The sequence below is a fragment of the Brachycentrus maculatus genome, unplaced genomic scaffold (assembly GCF_059751285.1).
Source record: "Brachycentrus maculatus isolate JH-2025_06_01 unplaced genomic scaffold, ASM5975128v1 h1tg000499l, whole genome shotgun sequence".
NCBI classification, from domain to species: Eukaryota; Metazoa; Arthropoda; class Insecta; order Trichoptera; family Brachycentridae; genus Brachycentrus; species Brachycentrus maculatus.
This window is the reverse complement of record NW_028281245.1, coordinates 292,791-314,583: the sequence shown is the minus strand read 5'-3', so window position 1 is coordinate 314,583 and position 21,793 is coordinate 292,791. Positions and strand designations below refer to the sequence as shown.

General features: G+C 33.4%; 1 protein-coding gene across 2 annotated transcripts; it reads left to right on the top strand.

Moving 5' to 3' along the window:
- The first annotated feature begins 678 nt into the window (after nucleotides 1–678).
- Nucleotides 679–21,394, top strand: LOC148301931 (uncharacterized). 2 transcript variants are annotated; one of them, XM_088272483.1, is made up of 3 exons: nucleotides 680–2,004; nucleotides 17,793–17,900; nucleotides 19,859–21,394. In XM_088272483.1, exons 1-3 carry the CDS (start codon nucleotides 711–713, stop codon nucleotides 19,975–19,977), a joined length of 1,521 nt encoding a protein of 506 aa, XP_088128609.1. In that variant the 5' UTR covers nucleotides 680–710; the 3' UTR covers nucleotides 19,978–21,394. The 2 variants fall into 2 exon arrangements, with proteins under 2 accessions (XP_088128610.1, XP_088128609.1); XM_088272484.1 differs by lacking the exon at nucleotides 17,793–17,900 and having other exon boundaries at nucleotides 679–2,004.
- Nucleotides 21,395–21,793: the final 399 nt, after the last annotated feature.

Sequence of the window (21,793 nt, the reverse complement as noted above, 5' to 3'; positions counted from 1 at the left end):
CAGGGGGTTTAAAGTAAAAATTAATGACTGTACGATCTAATATTCATACTAATATTTCGATGGACTGGTAACTAAAGCGCAGGAATAATCAATCACCTCATATGCATGTTAGTTCATCAAGATAACACTACGTTAATACGATGCAGTGCCTTATGTATAAGGGTTAAAGAAGAGAAGAATTTTCAATTTTTCCTTGGATGAAAGTGAAAATTTCTAATAGTGTCTTCCGAAATTAGTCATTTTCTCATTTTAAATATCTTTTTCGGGCATTCTGAAAATTACTGAAATTCTAATAATAATCTTATGACTTGACATATAAATAAAAAAATCTGTTTTTCTCCATTTTCGATATGGCTGTTTTTGAAACGCAAGGACCAAATTATACGAACCGCGTACATGTTTATTTTGAACCGGATAAAGTTAATTACGTTTGATTTATTTATATAAAGAAGTCAAGTTCGAGTTCTGACACTGGCAGAATAAAAAGCCATTTAACGAGAAACTGGACAGGGGACTGTGCACTATATACCCTCTCGCGGTTTAATTGAAAAGTCGTTGCATCACTCCACGCGGAGTGAGGTAATGTTGCCTTACCGCGCGTTGACATTCATTCTGTCTCTGTTACAGGGGCAGGGCGCGGCGGGGGGAGCGGGAGGGAGGGGGAGGACCGGAGGAGCTCCGGCCCGGCCAGGGGACCGTGTCAGTGCAGCATGGGCCGCCGGAGTGTGCGGCCGCGCGCGCTGCTAGCGCTGCTGGCGCTGCTCTCGCTGGCTCGCGGGGCGCGCGCGCGCTTCGGGGACCGCTTGGGGCCCCGACAGCCGCCGCGCGCCGCGCCCTCCACCACTGCGGAGCCGCCGCCCCTGGCGCCGCGAGACGCCGACGTCTACGAGATGGTACCCCCCGCGCCACCGGAGCGCCACGCCGGCCTGACGGAAGCCCACCGCCTCGAGATGAGCACCGAGTTCTTCGTCATCCCCGAGAGGCCGCCCCCGCCGCTGGTCCTCGTCCGCCCGCCGCCCACCACCCGTCCCGAAGAAGAGGAGCGGGTGGCCACCGTGGTGAACGCGACCGCTCCGCCTCCTCCATCCGGCGGGCTGCGCAGGGAGCCCTGGGCCCTGCCCCTGCTCGGGCTGTCGTCCCTCATCATGCTCGCCATGGCGGCCTTCGAAGTGTTCGTGCTGTGCAAGGTGTGGCGCGCCGCCCCCAGCCGCCGGCACCTGTTCCTGGGCCAGATGCTGCTGCTGGGCCTATTCTGCTGCGCGGCGCAGGGCGCCCTGCTGGCGGCCGCGCCCTCCGCGCTCACGTGCGCCGCCGTGCGCTTCGGGGCCGGCGTCTCCCTGGCGCTCGTGTTCTCCGCCCTGCTCGTGAAGTGCGTGTTCCTCATCAGCCTCAACGGGGGCGTGTACCTCCCCGCGCCGTACCAGGCGCTGCTGCTCTTTTTCGCGGTGATGATCCAGGTGGCCATAGGCGCACAGTGGCTGGGCGGCACCCCGCCGCTCGTGTCCGCCACCCCGCCCGGCCTGTGCCGCGCGCCCTTCGGGGACCTGCTGCTCTCGCTGGTGTACGTGGCCTTCCTGGGCTCCTTCGTGGGCGTGCTGGCCGCCAAGAGCCGCGGCATCCGGGACAACCACCGCGAGGCGGGCTATATCGCGTGGGCGGCGGGCGGCGCGGCGCTGCTGGCGGCGGGCTGGGCGGGCGGCGCGCTGCTGGCCGCGCCGCGCCACCGTGACGGCTGGCTGGGCGGCGGGCTGGCGCTCACGGCGGCGCTCGTGTTCCTGGTCATGTTCGCGCCCAAGGGCCGGCAGCTGGCCGCGCTGGGCAAGGGCGGGCCGGGCGCCGGCGAGCGCGAGGAGCGGCTGAGCTCCCTGAGCCGCGCCGGTTCGGGCTACTCGCCCTCCTTCTTCCACTTCAAGCCCGTGAAGTACGGCGTGGTCGGGACGGTGCCCGCCCCGCCCGCCCTGCCCACCTCGGCCCGAAAGCAGCCTGTGCCACCACCCCCTGCCGGTGAGTACCTACTACACTTTCCCGACTGTCCTATGTATAGCTTGTATGCTCATTTTTATTTCATATTCATGAATATCGCGTAACTACTATCATTTTTTCATGCCCGGAAAATGTTATGCAATAATTCATGTATTGTACATCGGAATGCGTAGACATATTTTTAAGTAACAATAGTATACACATTTGTTATTTTTGACATCTCAACATACATAGATGTAAAATATGGAAGTCTGGGCTTACGACCGTCATAGGCTAGTTTGAGTGATCACTTTACATACTGTAACATTCACAAAACAATGTAATTAATACTCCTAATTGGAGATAATCCAGATTTTGTAGCAAATATTTGGACACACTCAAAATGATGTACATACTTATATTAGTATTTCAAATTAGAATTCTTCGATTGCGGCTCATTGTACGGGGAAATAAGGTCTTTTAATTCTTTTTTCTCCATCCCGTTTCCAAACAAACAAATAAAATCACCTTATTCGATTTATTTATTATTTAAATGACCACCTACTAAAATAATTCCAACACCATTTTCCACGGTTCTTCTAGTAGAAGCCTATTATACATTGATATCATTACAACAGCCGTGGAAATCTTAATTTCTACACAATTTACACCCGCCAAGGTTTCACTTCGACTCCAGTTCGGTTTTAATGTAGAATTTAATTCTAACTAAAAGAGAAAATTGTACAATTTAATAATAATACGTACAAAAAACTAATTTGTGAACGGCACCCAAAAACTTCAGCCTTACAATACGCAACACAGTTCTCAGGTTTACTGAATCGTAACAACATATTGTAAAACGTTAAAGTACAAGTACATACCTACTTACGGGTATTTTAACGCAAATCGGTTTTTCTTGCGTTAAATTATTCCGTTATAAAACAATCAATTTCATAAGCGATTTTCATTGCATGCAATGATTAGAAACATTTTCGTATAATAGAGTACCTTTTTAAAAAGTAATATACTACTGCTAGTGGCCTTTGTCTTTATTAAATTGGTGCATAGGGCACCACATGCGGTTAACTCGACCACAATTACATGACAAGAGGGTGATCTGTCCTGCACTCCTGATTCATGGATATATCCATGGATAGATTCATGGATATTTAGTATCCTCCCTTTTTGGAGAGGAATGTGTTATATGATGCAGGTGACGGAAGTGAAGAAACTCAGGATGAAGGTCACTCCTTTTATAAAATTTGATCCTTAAGGCGTAATTTACGATAAATCGCAACTTCATTTTCTTTAAAACCAGGTAACATTCGACATAATTGAATTTTATGTTTAAAATACTGTTTTTGTATTGAAAAATAAGTTTTTCGTCAAATACTAGTAAAAATAGTAAAAAATAGTAATAGTTAAGAAAATCATTACCTTCGTAAGGAGTTAAAAAAATATATAAAAATCTTCTGTAAAAAAATATATTCCTATACATATGTATTTTGTTTAAATCGCGCGTGAAGGAACGTCCGACCTATTGCGCGGTCACCCGCGTTCAGAAATTCAATTCTGAGAATTTCCCCTTACTTATATCCTTTTTCGAATCTTCATTTTGTCTATAATTTTTTTTTTAGTATCTTCATTATAATTTATCTCAAAATCAAGCTGTTTTTGTGATCCATCGATCATTTTTAAGTATTTTATTGTTTTTATTTTACAAAACAAGAACAATAAAAAAAATATATATTTTTCACAAAAATCATATACCTATTTATTATGTACAAGAAATATACGGATGATACAAAAAAATGAGTTCAATAATCGATTTTTTACTAATAGTTTATTATTTGTATATTATATCTTTTTTTGTTGTTTCATACATAGATTCAGTTCCAATAACCATAACTTTGGAGAAAATGTTGTAGGAAAGATATGGCTTATACATTTAACTAGTATACTTACATGCTTTTCGAGTACACATTCTCAATTTCACATATCGCTCACTCCTTTCAAGAACGTCATAAAAAAATCGTCAATTTTCAGCTGTGCTTTCGGAATGCCCAGAAAATATACTATATCCCAGCAAAAGAGGCATATTTTTAACTTAATATTTACCCGCTACAGGGTAGAAAGTGTTGTTTTTATATTTTTTAGAAAATGTATTGTTTAATTATTTTTTTTAATTATTTTTAACTTAATGTTTACCCGCTACAGGGTAGAAAGTGTTGTTTTTGTATTTTGAAGAAAATGTATTGTTAAATTATTTTTTTAAATATACTAAATATTTTTCAAATGGAGAAAAAACCTTCAGATTTTACCTAAAAAGATCTGTTGCACAATAAAAAGTTTAATAAGTGGCTTGATATTTTTTTTTAATACATTGTATCATATTTTTAAACATTAAAAACGTTCTCCTGAATTTTTTTTTTATTTATGATGTTCTTGAAAGGAGTGAGCGATATATTTTATTTATGTATACATATTATATTAAAATACGTCATTTTAAAACGAAAAGTTTCCAACATAAATATAAACACACTTCCATGCGCACAGTTATGTATAGGTACTCGTAATATATGATATAGTTTTAAATATATCGTTAAAATAAGAAAGTTATTAATGGTTATTTCATTTGAAATCAGCGATATTCGTGAAAGGTCGTATTTAAAATAAACAATAAATATTTCTGTGCCAATTCCCCGTTCTTTTACGATATTACGAGTACGCTGTAGCGTAGTCGAGTGGACGATCTACCGCGTAATTGGCGTCGCGGGTTCGATTCCCACCAATCGATTGCATTTTTTTTTTTAATATTTTATTTGTTTAAAAAAAATAGCTCCAGTAAGTGAAGAAAGCCCAGATGTGTGAACAAGTATTGGGACATACCCAAAATGCTCTCTTCCACAAACAAACTATTGACATTTTATTTTAAATTAAGAAAATCACAGTGTTTTACATAAATGTGAAATATCTAATAATCTAAAAGACGATATCTTGCATATATTACCATGAAAAAAATGGCCAGTTACTTTCAGAGGCCAATATCTAAATATAGGTATTTACCCTACATTTATTTTCGCCTTATTATACTCGTAACTCAGTTTCACTATAATTTATAGACTCCCGTTTAATACCGCGAATAATGTAACTGTGATGACTCTTATTTGATATGTGAAATAACTCTGATATACAAACGTTAGATTTCGGTTTAATCACATTGTTTCAAAAATTAAAGGGTGTACTCGCAAATATACAATTCAGTACGCGATCGGCTGCGCGAAGAGCTTTTTAAATATCTGTTTCTTAAATATACATGTACATATAATTTACCTGCATTTTGGCTCTTTAGGCATAGCCTGTGTTGAGCCGAAATACTTACTTTCGAATATATACTAAAAAATTACATTTATATATATTTTTTTACCTTCCTTACCTTTCCATAATTCTTTTATTTTCAAACTAATATATTTATTTAAAAACAAAACTATTTTTTCAATACAAAAACGGTTTTTAAGCAAAAAATCAATAACGTCACATGTTACTATATTATTTTCATAACCGTATATCGCTCACTCCTTTCAAGAACGTCATAAATCAAAATTGATTTTTCAGGAGAACGTTTTTCTTCTTCTTCTTTTTCCATGTTCGCTCCCTAGGTGGAGCATATGGCCAACACGAGTCGTCTCCAAGTCACTCTGTCACGCGCCATCTCCTTGGCTTCCTCCCAGGTCAGTCCGGCGTCTCGAAGTTCCGCTGAGTATAGTCGGTGAATGGTCGTCAGCGGCCTTCCGGGGCGCCGGAATCCTCGGGGTTGGAAGAAGAGACATGAGGGGTTGATGCCCTCAGGTGGCATTCTAAGGACATGTCCCAACCATGTCCACCTTCTTCTCTTCAGGACTTCCAGTATGAGGGGCTGCTGAGTTCTTCTCCTCACATCGTCATTCCTGACGAAGTCATACCACTTTATACCCAGTATTCGCCTCAGGCATCTATTTTCAAAACTTGCTAGTTTCTTGCTTTGAGCTTTGGTGAGGTGCCACGACTCACATCCGTACAGCAACACTGTGAGGATGCAGGCGTTAAAGAGACGACACTTGGTTTTTGTCGAGTAAAGCAGTGAGTCCCAGACAGAAAAAACGTTTTTAACGTTTGAAAATATAACACAATGTATTAAAAATAAATACCAAGCCACTTATTGAACTTTTTACTGTGCAACAGATCTTTTTAGGTAAAACCTGAAGGTTTTTTCTCCATTTGAAAATATTTAGTATTTTTAAAAAATAATTTAACAATACCTTTTCTTCAAAATGCACAAACAACGTTTTCTGCCCTGTAGCGGGTAAATATTAAGTTAAAAATATGCCACTTTTGTTGGGATGTAGTACATTTTCTGGACATTCCGAAAACATGAACAACTGAAAATAGACGATTTTTGATTTATGACGTTCTTGAAAGGAGTGAGCGATATGTGTTTCGAAGAATAACTTATTTTTCCAATAGAAAAAAAGTGTTTTTAATAAAAAAAAATCTATAACGTCAAATGTTACTCTGTAATTATCATAACCAAATATTTATTTCGAAGAAAAACTTATTTTGTTCAATGGAAAAATGGTGTTTTAAGCGAAAAATTCAATTACCTTTAACGTTACCTGGGTTTAAAGAAAATTAAGTTGCGGGCTGTTGATTACCCCGCCTTAATGTCGAATCAATAAACAATATATCGTGAAAATATTCCTATCAACAGCTAGCCAGTTGCCATATAAGCTGGCCTCCACATTCGACCGTGCATTTTTTATTTGATCTTGGCCATTGTTTTCGTAATTAATTCCTTATACCGCTTTCGTTTCCCGCATGCGCGGTGCCATAAAGCCTCCCATAGCATTATTCACTCACTTTTACCCGGTAATTACCGCCATAGCAGCCGTACCAGCGAACAATACCGGGAAACCGCGATTAACCGGGATACTGATAGGCAATAAAGGAATCATAAAGTGGATAATGTGCGCTTTTAATTCGCGGTAAAGAAGCCTCACTCCTAATGCAGAAGTTACCGTTCGTTATGGAAGAAATCTTGAAGTCCCTATTTCGATTGTTAGCTAAATGAAAGTCCGGTAAATCTCGCTAATCTGACAATATTTAAACTTATTTTTTGACATCTCATCAAAGATGAAGAAGAATATGGGAAGTCTGGGTATTTACGGGGCTGAAGACCGTCATAGGTTGGTTTAAATAGTGATCACTTTACACACGTGAAACATTCACCAATTCTACCCATTATTGACAAACACACTACACAAATTCTGGTAAGTTCTATATATGTGAACCAATTTTTGAAACATTATTCTTGAATCACTAGAACTTCACTAGAGACATCTATTGGTGAGATGAAAATAAGCTTTTTATTGAGCAGAAACTCTTTTTATTAGTATGTGACGTCCGAATCCTGGATTATAATCACACACATGAAAAACGCCAGAAAATATCTTTTTCATTTTTATTATTTAAGCTTATAATTTGACCAGATAATTTATTTACAACATTTTGAGTGTGTCCAAATACTTGTTCACAAAATCTGGATTATTTCCAATTACAGGAGCTATTTTCATATTATTTATTTATTTAAAATAATATCAAAATAACTCCTGTAATTGGAGATAATCCAGATTTTGTGAACAAGTATTTGGACACACTCAAAATGTTGTATATTAAAACTTAATATTATCGAGTTGTCGTTATTGCCAAACATCTGGAATATGTAATATAAGGAAAACCCCACATCCATGACATAAGTAACTAACCATCACCCGCTTCCCCGCAGCCGTAGAGAGAATTTAACGCTACAAAATTCTGTTTTTGCCTCTTTCACATTTATGCATCTCCTCATACATATCGCCCGATTATTTAATATAATGTTTTTGAAATACTTGATCATAAACGAATTTCACCTCAGTCTTCCTCTGTTTCAATTCATTCTCTCGCTCCTTACGTCCACACCGACGAAATAAACCCATTTCATGGAATTGGCCTATAAATTTTTCATTCATTTTTTCATTCAAACCCTTATACGCACCCTATGGTGCATAGGGCACTGCATCATATAAACGCAGTATTATCTTGATCATTAACACATGAAGGAAAGGTGATAAGCCCTCCGCTTTAGATACCAGTCCAGGGTTATATTGAATTAATATTAGAGTGAAAAAATCCCTAATATTTATTTGACCCTCCACTGAGAATCGAACCCCGGACCTCCAGTATGGTAGCCGAGCGTGCTGACCATTACACTACAGAGGCGGACAATCATTTTGGAAACATCAAAAACCGATTTTTTTCCCTTTTTTTTTAGTTTTTTTATATAATTATCATTTCATTTATTCTTTGAGCTACCACAGGCCAGATTGGAGCATACAAAGTATCCACACATATCCATATGTAATATGCGCATACATTAATATGTTTGTGCAGACCGCAGACCATACATTCCCATTAACAACAAATTGTTGAAATAACATCCCATTGTTCCAATCTCCGTGGCAAATTTCTATCCATATTCCTAACTGACGTGTCTTGTTCCCATCTAAAAGCTGTATTACACTCAAAATTTCTTAATCGTACCCATGAATCATACAATGACGACTTTGTTCACATGGAATTCTCAAATATGAATTATTATTTTTTACCTTCAATTGCTTCAATTTAGTCGGTAATTATCAAAGATAATGCGCAGATAAGAAGAATATTCCTTTTTTATCTATTTTTTTGATGGATAAATCACTAATACTTTATAATTATAACACTACTTTATAATTTATTAATTATATATATACACACACACACACACACACACACAAATATATATATATATATATATATATATATATATATATATATATATATATATATATATATACAATATATATATATATATATATATATATATATATATATATATATATATATATATATATATATATATATATATATATATATATATATATATATATATATATATATTGAACTTTTTACTGTGCAACAGATCTTTTTAGGTAAAATCCGAATGTTTTTTCTCCACGTGAAAAATATTTAGCATTAAACGAAGTAATTCAAAATGCAAAAACATTGCAAACGATTCATTGTGAACGATATGTTAAGATATCAAAAAATCGTGAGAAATGAATATTTGTTTTAACATGTTTTCAAGAATTAAAAAGAAATATTTCGTTTGTTTTTTTATCTATCTATCTATTTATATTTATAAATATATAAATATATATATATATATATATATATATATATATATATATATATATATATATATATATATATATATATATATATATATATATATATATATATATATATATATATATATATATATGTGTGTATTTAGTAGGTACGTAAGTTTTGTCTTCAGTTGAACGAGGGTCAGAATAACAATTTTTATGGAAGTTAATCACTTCATCTGCGCAGGAAGTCGTAACAAACTTGACTCGATGAATGGTGGACCATCCCTGCTACAACTTATATTATTATTTTCCTTTTTTATAATACACATTGCACAACCTTTTTCACAAGGTCTTTAGCTGTATCTCAGGCAGCCATCGATTGGAATCAAACCTCTACATACTGATCATCTTTAATTAATTCCTCTTATCGTAATTTACCATCTACCTTCCCATTTTTTCCCAGATACTTATAAATTATTTTTTTATATTTATAATATTGTGTGGGTATAACTACTTGAAATTCACGGTTATTTATTTACGCTAACATCAAAAGCATGATGAAAAAATAAGATAAACACAACGCTACGAAGGTGACAGAAGAGGTCCCTGGTTCGATTATTACCGGGATCACTATTACTCGCAATAATATAATTCAGTTTTAACTCCTTACCTTTCAATAACTCTTTTCTTTTCAAAACCATTTTTTTTTTCAAAGACAAATATATTTTTCAATACAACAACGTTGTTTTAAGAAAAAAATTATATTGTGTGTTGCGATTAATCGAATACCGGGCCTTAATATAATGTTATCCTAAACTGACTCCTAATGCACAAGATTGATCATCTTACCTCCACAAAATTTACAATCAAGATCCCCGCTTGATTCAATGCCTTTTGCACCATTGGGCACACATAATGTATAATTTAATTTAATTTAATTTTTATTTATTTAGAAATTTAACAGAACATTAACATAAATACATTTACAATAGTGAATAACAAATAAAACAAATAATTGTAACATTCCTATTACAAAATATCACAAATGTTAAATGAGTTAAAAGTAAATAATTTAAAAGAAACAATGTTTTCACGATAACAAATTTTGCTCCAACGCTTTTTCTAAGAGCATCAAGATTTCCATTTTTCTTCCGATTATCATTTGAATTATGCCAATAATCGATTGATCATTCGATGAAATTGGTTATTTTTTTTTTAATCAATACCCAACACTAAATGCTGTGCCCATTCCTTTTCTAAAACTATCCAAACCATTTCTAAAACTAATTTCCAAACCCACATAATTTTAACTGTGAAACGACATCTTATAATATGAATTTTATGATGGCGGTTCCCTTTTCGGCGTCCTGTTTGATCACCCCTGCATAGTACAGCCGATGAATATTTAGTAGCTTTACTAACTAACTAACTAACCATCACGTCGCTTCGCAGCAGGGGTAGGCAGAGAGAATAGAATACCACACCACTCTGTCCTTGCAAACATTATTCGCCTCTTCCACATAAATGTATCTCCTCATACAAACCCGCCGATTGTTTTGACTCCTGACCCGGCCGCTTTCAAGGATTTGATATACCTGATCATGTCAAGTTTTCCTCGGTCTTCCTCTGCTCCCTTTTCCAACTACATTTACCACATTAATTTGATTAGCCGTTCTTTCCTCGCTCATTCGTTCCACATGTCTAAACCATCTCAACACACCATTCTTAATTTTGGCGATAGTGCTCATCTCAGCCTTGCATTCCTTCCTTATTTCACCATTCGAACATCTATCATGCATCGTTTTTCCGCACATTCGTCTAAGGGATCGAATTTCGACATCCAGTCTTCTTGCACCATCTTTTGGCAACTCCATGCTTCGCTTCCCATACATAAGAAATTATTATAAAGCATAAGCAATCAATAAAATCACTCTCCAAACACAAGAGCTATTCTCATATTATTTTTTGACATCTAATCAAAGATGGAGAAGAATATGGAAGTCTGGGCATTTACGGGGCTGACGACCGTCATAGGCTGGTTTAAGCTTTTGGATGTTGAGTTTCTGCTTAGCAAAAAGCTTCTTTACATCTCACCAATAGATGTATCTAGTGAAGTTCTAGTAATTCAAGAACAAGGTTTCTAAATTGGTTCATATATTTAGAACTTCCAAAAATTTGAGTAGTGTGGTCGTCAATAATGGGTAGAATTGGTGAACGATACACGTGTGTAAAGTGATCACTTAAACCACCCTATGACGGTCGTCAGCCTCGTAAATGCCCAGACTTCCATATTCTTCTTCATCTTTGATGAGATGTCAAAAAATAATATCATAAAAATTAATTGTTAATATGTTAATGGTTTAATAAATATAAGTGATTTTTTCACTTTAATATTAATTCAATATTACACTGGACTGGTACCTGAAGTGTGTAATCGATCGAGATAACACTGCGATTATATGAAGCAGTGCCCTATGCACCATTGGGGTGTGGTAAGGGATTTATTATTAATTGTTATCAGAATATGTAGCATAATTCCTTTTTATTGCATAATGCATTTTTCATTTTAAAAAACTCTCAACCATGTTACTTACATAGTTACATTAACAATTTTACTTTGTTAAATCGTTTCATTAAAATGCATTATCATTCCGGTTGCATAAGATAAAAATTCAAAACGTAAAATCCATTAAAAACGCATAAAAATGGCGGTGTTTTATCTTTTTAAGTTTAAAAATGAAATTAAACAACTAATTTAAGTAAAGTACCATAAAAATGGAGTTCTTGATTTCCGTTCAATTTGTGATAGTCGTAATTTATTACCAACTTACCTAAAATAATCTTTACTAAGCGACCTGAATTGTTAACCAAATTACCTCTTTACAAATCAGACCGTGGCATTTACCGAATATCGATTTATCACATCTCTCCAATATACATAGGTATTTATCAATTCTATTTTTTTATTCAATTTAATTAAAGTATTATTCGGTATATCGAAAGAAATCGGTTTCGTAAAACAACAAAAAAAAATGTTCATATACTTAAGATATATAGGGTCCGCCATCTAAAGTTTTTTTTTTCAACTAGTGCTTATTTCGTGAATGGTAACACTTAGCTCATGTCTGATTTGACAGATAATTAGTTTTATCTTTCCGCTAAGCGAATATGGTTATGTGTATACGCTTGAACAACGCTGGGAAATATTGCGACATTACTTTGAAAATCATGGTAATGTTGCAGAATGTGTGCGAAAATTGCGTACGGTTTTTGGAAGAAGAGAAGCACCGTCAGCTCCGTATGTTCGTTATCTTGTGAAAAAAGTGAAAGAAACTGGCATCCTCATCGATAAACCAAAGCGTGAAAAGCCAAAAACAGTGCGTACACCCGAGAATATCGATGTTGTGGCAGAAAGTGTGCGTGAAGCGCCATCAACATCAATTCACCGTCGTTCTCAACAATTTGAACGGATTTTTGTTCACAAAAATTGAAGAGGAGGATATTGGCAACATTTGGTTTCAACAGGACGGCGCTACGTGCCACACAGCCGAAGCTACACTCGATGTTTTGCGCCCTTTTTTCAAAAAAAAAAAGTTATTTGGCGGACCCTATATATATATATATATATATATATATATATATATATATATATATATATATATATATATATATATATATATATATATATATATATATATATATATATATATATATATATATATATATATATATATATATATATATATATATATATTTATATATTTATATATTTATATATATATATATATATTTATATATATATATATATATATATATATATATATATATATATATATATATATATATTTAAATATATATATATATATATATATATATATATATATATATATATATATATATATATATATATATATATATATTTATATATATATATATATATATTAAACATTACTTGATGAAACTCCATTTAAATAAAAATATATTTATACTTTTCACAAAAATAATATACAAACAATTGTGTCGGGTTGTGGTCCCGTGGTTAGTGCCGCGGACTCTTAAGTCAGAGTTTCTCGGTCGAACCCACTCTACCACAATTTGATACCTATTTATAATGAGCCGCTTAGGCTCACAGAAATGTATGAAATTGAAATATTTTTGTTGAAAAAAAAACACATAAAAAACATTTTAATATTTCTATGAAGCTTAAAATATATATGCAGAATAGCTTATTTGTTGGGTTTTGTAAAACAACAGTAAGCGATTTGTTTACATTATAGATTTTTGGTAAACATTGACCATTCTTGAAGATACTCTATTTGTAATATATTTATTCATAATATTTACACAAACATTATACAAACATCATTTATGTTTTTTTATAGATTATAAATTTTCTTACGTTTCTTTGTAGCTTAAAAAAAATATAAATATTATATGTATTTAGTACATAGTCCATACATATGTACATATTCCGCCTCCGTGGTGTAATGGTCAGCGTGTTTAGCTACCGTGCTGGAGGCCCCGAGCTCGATTCCCAGGGGGGGGTAAAAATAAATATTAGTGATTTAACACTGTAATTTTTATTTAATATTACCCTGGACTGGTTCCTGAAGCGCAAGTGTGATCACCTTGCCTTCATGTAAGTAATGATCAAGATAACATTGCGTCAATTCGATGCAGTGCCCTATGCACCATTGGGTGCGGTTAAGGGTTATATGTAATAAGTAATTACGTGGTCATCGATTTACGACTTTAGAAATGACGCCAATTTCATGTTTCAAATATTTTTGTTATATAAATCTGACAAATATTTTTGTTACATAAATCTGACAAATATTTTTGTTACATAAATCTGTCAAATATTTTTGTTACATAAATCTGACAAATATTTTTAGGATATAATCCAAAGAAACATGCATTATTCACTTACCTATTTCTTGTACTAATTTATTACATTTCTGCAAAATCCCAGGTTATTTAAAGCTGTTTTTTTCTATGAAATCGTTACTCCGGAAAAATAAATTGTGAAAGAAGACATAGAAAATATTTACCGATTTTTAGTAAATTCTTCAATTTCTTGAATGTTTTTCGCAGATACTTTGTGGCACATTTTATAAACTTTATAAAATAAAACAACTTTGTTTTGACCACTTTTTATAATTCATAACACGGAAGCAACTACCCTGTTTGAACATCTTTGTAGTTATTTTTTACTGAAATCAACAATAGCAGTGCATCGTACTGTAAATTAGAGTATAATGTAACCAGTTCGTATAAAAATGTTAAGTAATGGTTAGATTTGACCGAAATAACGGACTCCCAAAATATGTAATTGAATTATTTAAGATGGAAATTAACAATGCTGTTGCGAGAGAATAATGTCGTTATGTATTTATTATAATATATTGCTACATCAGCAAGACGATTCGACTTCTTTTAGATGAAAAAATGCCAACTGTAGCAAGAGTCATCGATCTTCACGCACGCTTTATCATATCAGTCACTAACAGGGCTGTCACAACCGTGCGCAATATGCGTAAACAAATCACAATATTTTCCGTGTGTCCAAATATTCTTATAATATTCTTCTTCATCTATGTTGAGAGATTTCAGTAAATAAATTACGAAAAAAATTTTTTTTTTTTAAATTGTAATGGCTCATTAGGGAACATTTTTATGATTAAACTCATGTTTTAAAAAAGGAATATCCCACAAAGTCTCTACTTTAAAGGCTTGTCAGTAGGTAGGATAGTAAGGATAGGAAAGGCAGATGCAAAAAACATATTACAAACACCCAGACCAATTGAAAGTAAATATTACTAGAATTAATTTCGCATTTGGCGGGAATCGAACCCACAACGCTAGTTTCGCTGACGAGCGTCTACCTAACTACGCCACGGAGCCTGTCTATATGATTATGTGCATATATTATTAAAATACATTAAAATTATTTTTCTTCATTTAATTTCCCTCTTTTATATTTAGAGGATTCGGGGTTCGAAACACGCGACTCGATTCTTCAGTTATCCTAGTTAATTTCCATTTTTATCACAAAAATAAATATTTCCAACTCTTTGAAGGAAAAAAAATATTCTCGGAGATATAGTTTTTTTTTTAATCAAACGTTTCTTAAATCTAGCCGTCCGTTATTGTTAAAAGCATCACATAATATGAAGACATGTAATAATAATACTCTGTATTGTTTTTACTGCACTATTCTCTAAAAAAAACCTTGTCGACATATTTCAGTAAGATTACCCAACGTCATGTTTTGAATCCAATAACACAATTATATTATTACAAAAGTGCCTATTCTTGTTACATTGTCTAACCCTGAATCAGGCGCGCAAGCGTAGAGAAACGTAATGTTTCGAAAGTAACTAAGTTGGCAAAATGACAACAAAACATTTTATCCTATTGTTTGAGAATGTACCAGAAATTATAACATTTTTTTATTATTATCATATTTACTTAATACATATTTTATTTGATAATATGACGGTGGAAAACCCAACTATCCCAATGTCATCTTCTTAAAAAATATATATTCTTTGTAAAATTAAACAACTTTGTTTTAAACCACTTTTTTATTTTATTATAAGTACACTTTAATCACCAGGGTTAATTGAATTCTAAAACATTAAAATACTAAAAAAACATTAAAATAGGAAGGTACTCATAGTTAATTACATTTCCTTACCAAAAACTTCCACTCACTCCGTACACCATATGAAAATATGATTTAAAAAATATTATGTAAAAATATGATTTTTAAAACTCCTAAATATGGTTTAAATCACAATTTTTAAATCATATTTTCATATGGTGTACGGAGTGTGTGGAAGTTTTTGGTAAGGGAATGTAATTAACTATGAGTACCTATTTTAATGTTTTTTTTTTATATTTTAATGTTTTAGAATTTAAAAACCTTGATGATGACAAAGTTCTTGTCGAAACCGGTTGATTGAAGTGTACTAATAATATAATTAAAAAAAGTGTTTAAAATAAAGTTGTTTGATTTTATAAAGTTTATAAAATGTGCCACAAAGTATCTGCGAAAAACTTTCAAGAAATATATATTCATTGCATGAAGGTTAAATCTGCCATATATTTTTTCGAATAAATTCCCCTTCTGACCTATGTAAAGCCTTAATGTTACCGTGCTGGAGGTCCCAGGTTCGATTCACAGGAGGGAGTCAAAATAAATATTTACAACATTTTGAGTGTGTCCAAATACTTGTTTACAAATCTGGATTATCTTCAATTACAGGAGTTATTTTTTGACATCTCATCAAGAATTTAGGCTTCCATATTCTTCTTCATCTTTGATGAGATGTCAAAAAATAATATGAAAAATAAATATTAGTGATTTATACTCGGATATTTATTTAATACTACCCTGAAGAGCAGGAGTGATCTCCTTGCCCTTTCTTATATAAGTAACAATCAAGATAACACTGCGTCAATACGATGCAGTGCCCTATGCACCGTTGGTGGCGGATAAGGGTTAGAAGAAGACATATGTTAAATAATAAAATTGCTAAGTGTGCCGCTACTACAATGTGTATAGTTGATTCGACTGCATGAGAGCACTCCAGGGTTAATTGTGCCTCATACACCTTACTAATTTTTCACTTTAATAATTATTCAATATCACCCCGGACTGGTACCTGAAGCGCAGGGCTGATCACCTTTCCTTCATGTGTTAACGGTCAAGATAATACTGCATTTATATGATGCAGTGCCCTATGCATTATCGGGTGCGGATGAGAGTTTAAAGAAGAAATTATCAAATTGCTCTTTTTAATTTATCTTCATCTATGTTGAGATGTCAAAAATGGAATACTAGAGACTTAAAAATAAATGATGAATCTGCTAGAGTGTACATGATTACAAATATTTGTCATTGAATGCCACGATATTTTAAAATATTTGACAGAGCTGTTTTTATATGATGCAGTGCCCTATGCACCATTGTGGTGCGGATAAGGGTTTGAAGAATGAAGACATTTACCTCACAAAAAATTATTATGTATTAAATTGTTAATGAAAAACCCTTGTTTGTTACCACTTGAGGTTATTTTATTAGAACGACTAGTTTCAGAAGCTATGCTTCCTTCTTCAGGTCAAAATATAAACTAAAACAAAATAAGTAATTATCCGTTCTATAAATAAGGAGAGGAATAAGTTATATCGTAGTCATACAAGAGAAAGTAACCAAGTGCATTTTTTACAAAAACATGATCATTGACTATCTGATATCTTACTAGCTTAATATTGCACTGAAAAAAATCCCAAAGGATTTAAAACTTGGAAGCATAATATACTGACTTGTTCAAAACTACTAAGTGTATTGATGTTTATTTTCTTGCCAAGCAAAGGTGACTTAAATGGCCCTCCTGAACATTTTACGTTTTGTCACTTTCTCCTGTACGACTACGAAATACAAAATCAGCAAGAAAAAAGAACACTTTATTTTATACACCTATATTGTGTCATAAACACTTCCGCAATCCTTCTCTTTCGCACTTGCTAAGAGCGTAATATCACTGGAATATGAGGGTTTGCACTTGAAATGTCTGACGGAAGGATGCTTCACAGATCGGTACCCGGCGGCCTTGGCACGACTGTACTGCTATCCCGGAATGCCACCCCTGCACCCTTATGCACCCCCTTGTCACTACTACTATCCGCCGAGATTCACTCCAGGTAAGTTGGCACTAAACGGTGCCGGATTCGGGAACCTCTAGACCCGATAAATACACAGGTTTACATCAAATCCAAACTCAATATATCTGCCAAACAAACATGAAATACAAAAATTTATACAGAGCTATACCGTAGAACGGGGCTACTTGAACTTTGATGTGATACTTGAGCCCAGTACAAAAAAATATTTAAATCTGTATTAGGTCTACAATAATGAATGTATTGTGACAATAAGTGTCACCTGTCAGGGAAACAATGAATCATGTCGATACGTTCATTATTGTAGACCAAATACAGATCTAAATAAAAAAAATTGTACTGGGCTCCAGTAACACATCAAAGTTCAAGTAGCTCCGTTTTACTGTACTACTTTTGTAATAATGTATAAAATTTGAGTGCCTAGTATTTTCTGTTAATAAACATGTCCGAGAAAGAAATCATGTAAAGTAAATAATGTATGAATATTGTAATGTGTTTTATAAACTTACTGACACTAACTTATCCCCACCCAATGGAGCATAAAGCACTGCATCAAATTAATGAAATGTTCACTTGATTGTTATTATTATATGAAGGCAAGGTGATCAGTCCTACGCTTTAGGTACCAGGTTATACTGAATAAATATTAGAGTGAAAAAATACTTATTTATTAAATATGTATTTTGCCCCCCCCTGGGAGTCGAACCCGTGACCTCCAGCATAGTAGCCAACAATAAATGACGATTGAATATATTAACTTGAAATTCAATTTAACAAATAAATTATCAATACCAGTTTCAGAAGTTTAATAATAAACTAAATTCCCATACAGTTTGATTGCATTTAAAACCCATTTTTAAATTAACTTAAATATCTTGTCAAGCAATGTTTCATGTTAAAATTGAATTAAAAAATATTTTATTCTGGGATAAATTATATTAAAAATAACTTTTTTATCACAGTTACATATATACAACACTTTACAATATTTAGACATTATCTATTATTATTCATATTGGCACACATCTCATCAAGCAAAGGTTTCCCTTAAATTTACAGCTTAAATATGCACTCTCTTCCATACTTTGCTTTTACACAAAATATTCCAGCGATATTACGTTTACGCATTAATTTGTATTTAATTGTCTTAAATATCATTATCTAAAAAGTCGATTTTTAAAGCATGTGTAATATCGCTAGGGTATTTCAGACATGCATCCTTAGATTTATTGCAAGCTTAATTTAGAGATCTCTAGAGAGAAAGAATAATGGATATTATTTTAATAATATTATGGGCAACCATGTAAAAAAACATTTCAAATATTTTAAATTGTGACCGTGGGTCAGAATATAATAAATCTTATTCTAAATACTAAATAAAGCACTGATTCTTTTCTTTTATTGTTTGATTCTTCCAACATTTTGTTTTATTTATCTTTTTAATTATTATTTCTTTTGGTCTAGCCTAAAAACATACATTTCTTTAAATTTGCATGTCGAGTCTGGTTTCACTGGAAAAGAATATGATCATCATTATTTAGATGGATTTCTGACAGAATATATATGAGAAGATTTTATAGATAATTAAGATAATTCAGCAAAGTTGTCTTTAGATACAAACAGATATTTTTTTAAATATTATTTCCATATATTATATCCCATATATATACCGAAACAGCGTGATGGTTTTATATATCCCATACAATAAATATGTATATTTAATACATAATGCAATATGTGTTATATATACATAATTTATAGCACTAGTATTATAACATTATAGTAAGTAATACTCATGAATTTCAAAACAAACTTAAAGGTAGTCAATTCACAAGATTTTCTCTACGTGTAAATCTGCAACCTGCACTACGATAAATGTGACCTATGATAATTGTAACCCTTCTGTATATTATCATTCACTTTTTCTTCAAATCCACACCATAAGTTTTTTAAAGTGATTTTTTTTTTCGATTTTTCAGGGCTCTTGATGAGATCAGACGAAGCCAATATGTACACAACGCTGGAGCCGACATTTAGTAGTAATCCTAATGTTTACTTCCAACGGAATGAAGGAGTCCACCCCGGAATGATGTACTGATTAATAGGATAGTAATTCAACAAGTATAATAAGACTTTACTGATCTATATTGTGTGCAATAAATATAATAGTGTCGCATTATTCAATATACAATCAATTGTATTCTGTAGCAGCATGAAAATTTTAGTGGTTGCAGGAATAATTTTCAACATTAATTTAAATTTAAACAATGGTCTCAGCATATGTATAAAATCATTATACTTTAATTTTCTTATTGTTTGCATGGATCAAGTTATGGTAGATGGATGTACTTATCATCTGCATACAAACAAATGAAACCGTGATTAAAAAAATTAAGGCATTCATATGAAAACAAGCATTAGTTATATAAACTTACCACACATTTATTAATCTAGGAACATATCACGGATTACTAAGTTTTAAAATTGTATTAATAAAAAAAAGTATTTTTCACAGATTGTCCAAATAGTTTTTGTTAATTAAATGGTCAAAATTTTGTCTTGAATTACATTAAGTAGATTCACAAAATATCATTCAAAATGTTCAATTCTTGTAAATATTCCTACTACCTTGTCTTACTTTTAAGATAAATTATTTTACGATAGAAATTAGTGATCCTGAGTAGATTTTCGTCAGATTTAGTCATGTAAATATGTGGTAAAGAAAAATGTATTGACCATTTACGAGGGCATTGGTAATAAAAATAATGCCACATTTTATAACACTTTCCTCAAACAATATTTTATGTGTTGATGACAAAATACGTAGAAATTATTCATTTATAGAGGATTGCAATGATTTTTCTAGTAATCTAAACTAATCTATGAATTCTTCTCTATATAGCATTAAATATACAAAATTTGATTCTGTATTGCAGAAAAGTTATTGATTTTTCTACACCGTAACAAACTTATGGATTTCCCTTTTATTGAGACAAATCTATGAATATTCCTATATAACACGATGACTTTACGAAGTATTTTACTAAAAACTGGTCTTTTTCTTTTATAATGTTTATGGTTAAGCTTTGGATCTTAGATTTTTGTCACCAATGCCCTCAAATCTATCTTTTTATGACACTTATTTGGCCATTTAGAAATTATTTTCTGTTGATTTATTTTGTAAATAAGTACAAGTATTGATTGCATAAAATGTATTTGAATCAGATATATTTTTTACTTTGTAAAATTTATGACTTCAATACGTCGGAAAGATTTAATTACAATGTGACGATATCATATTATAATAAAAATCATCCCTTATTTTATAAAATTCTTGACAAAAAAAATTAACAGTAAATTTTATATTTGTGATTCTTTGTGGCTGCTATTACTTTAGACTAGATGTAATTTAATTTTTAGTAAAAAAAGGACAAATGTCTTATTTGTATTAACTATACTGTCCAAAATCAATTAGAAAAAATACTGTAAATACGCAAATAAAAATATTAAATACATGAGCTTTATTTTTTTAACAAATTTGTCACTATATATAATAGATCCTCAAAAAACATGACTGCTTATATTTTAGGCTTTTTATTGTGATAAGTAATGTATAATTTAAAATTTGCATTTATGTCTTATATTTTTTTACCGATATTAATTTAATATAATTGCTGTGAATTTTTTACTATGCTGCAATTATTTATATAATTCTATATTTGTTTATCCTTCAGAAACAGAGAACTGAAAAATATAGGCATCCATAGAAATATAATCCAATGTTTTTTTATCTGCTTCTGAGTTAAATCAATTGAATATCCTGTGTCAATTCCCAGAGGAATCATAATGAAAGTATTTTTTCACTCCAATATAAATTTTGTAATACCCTAGACTGGTACCCTGAAGAGCAGAGA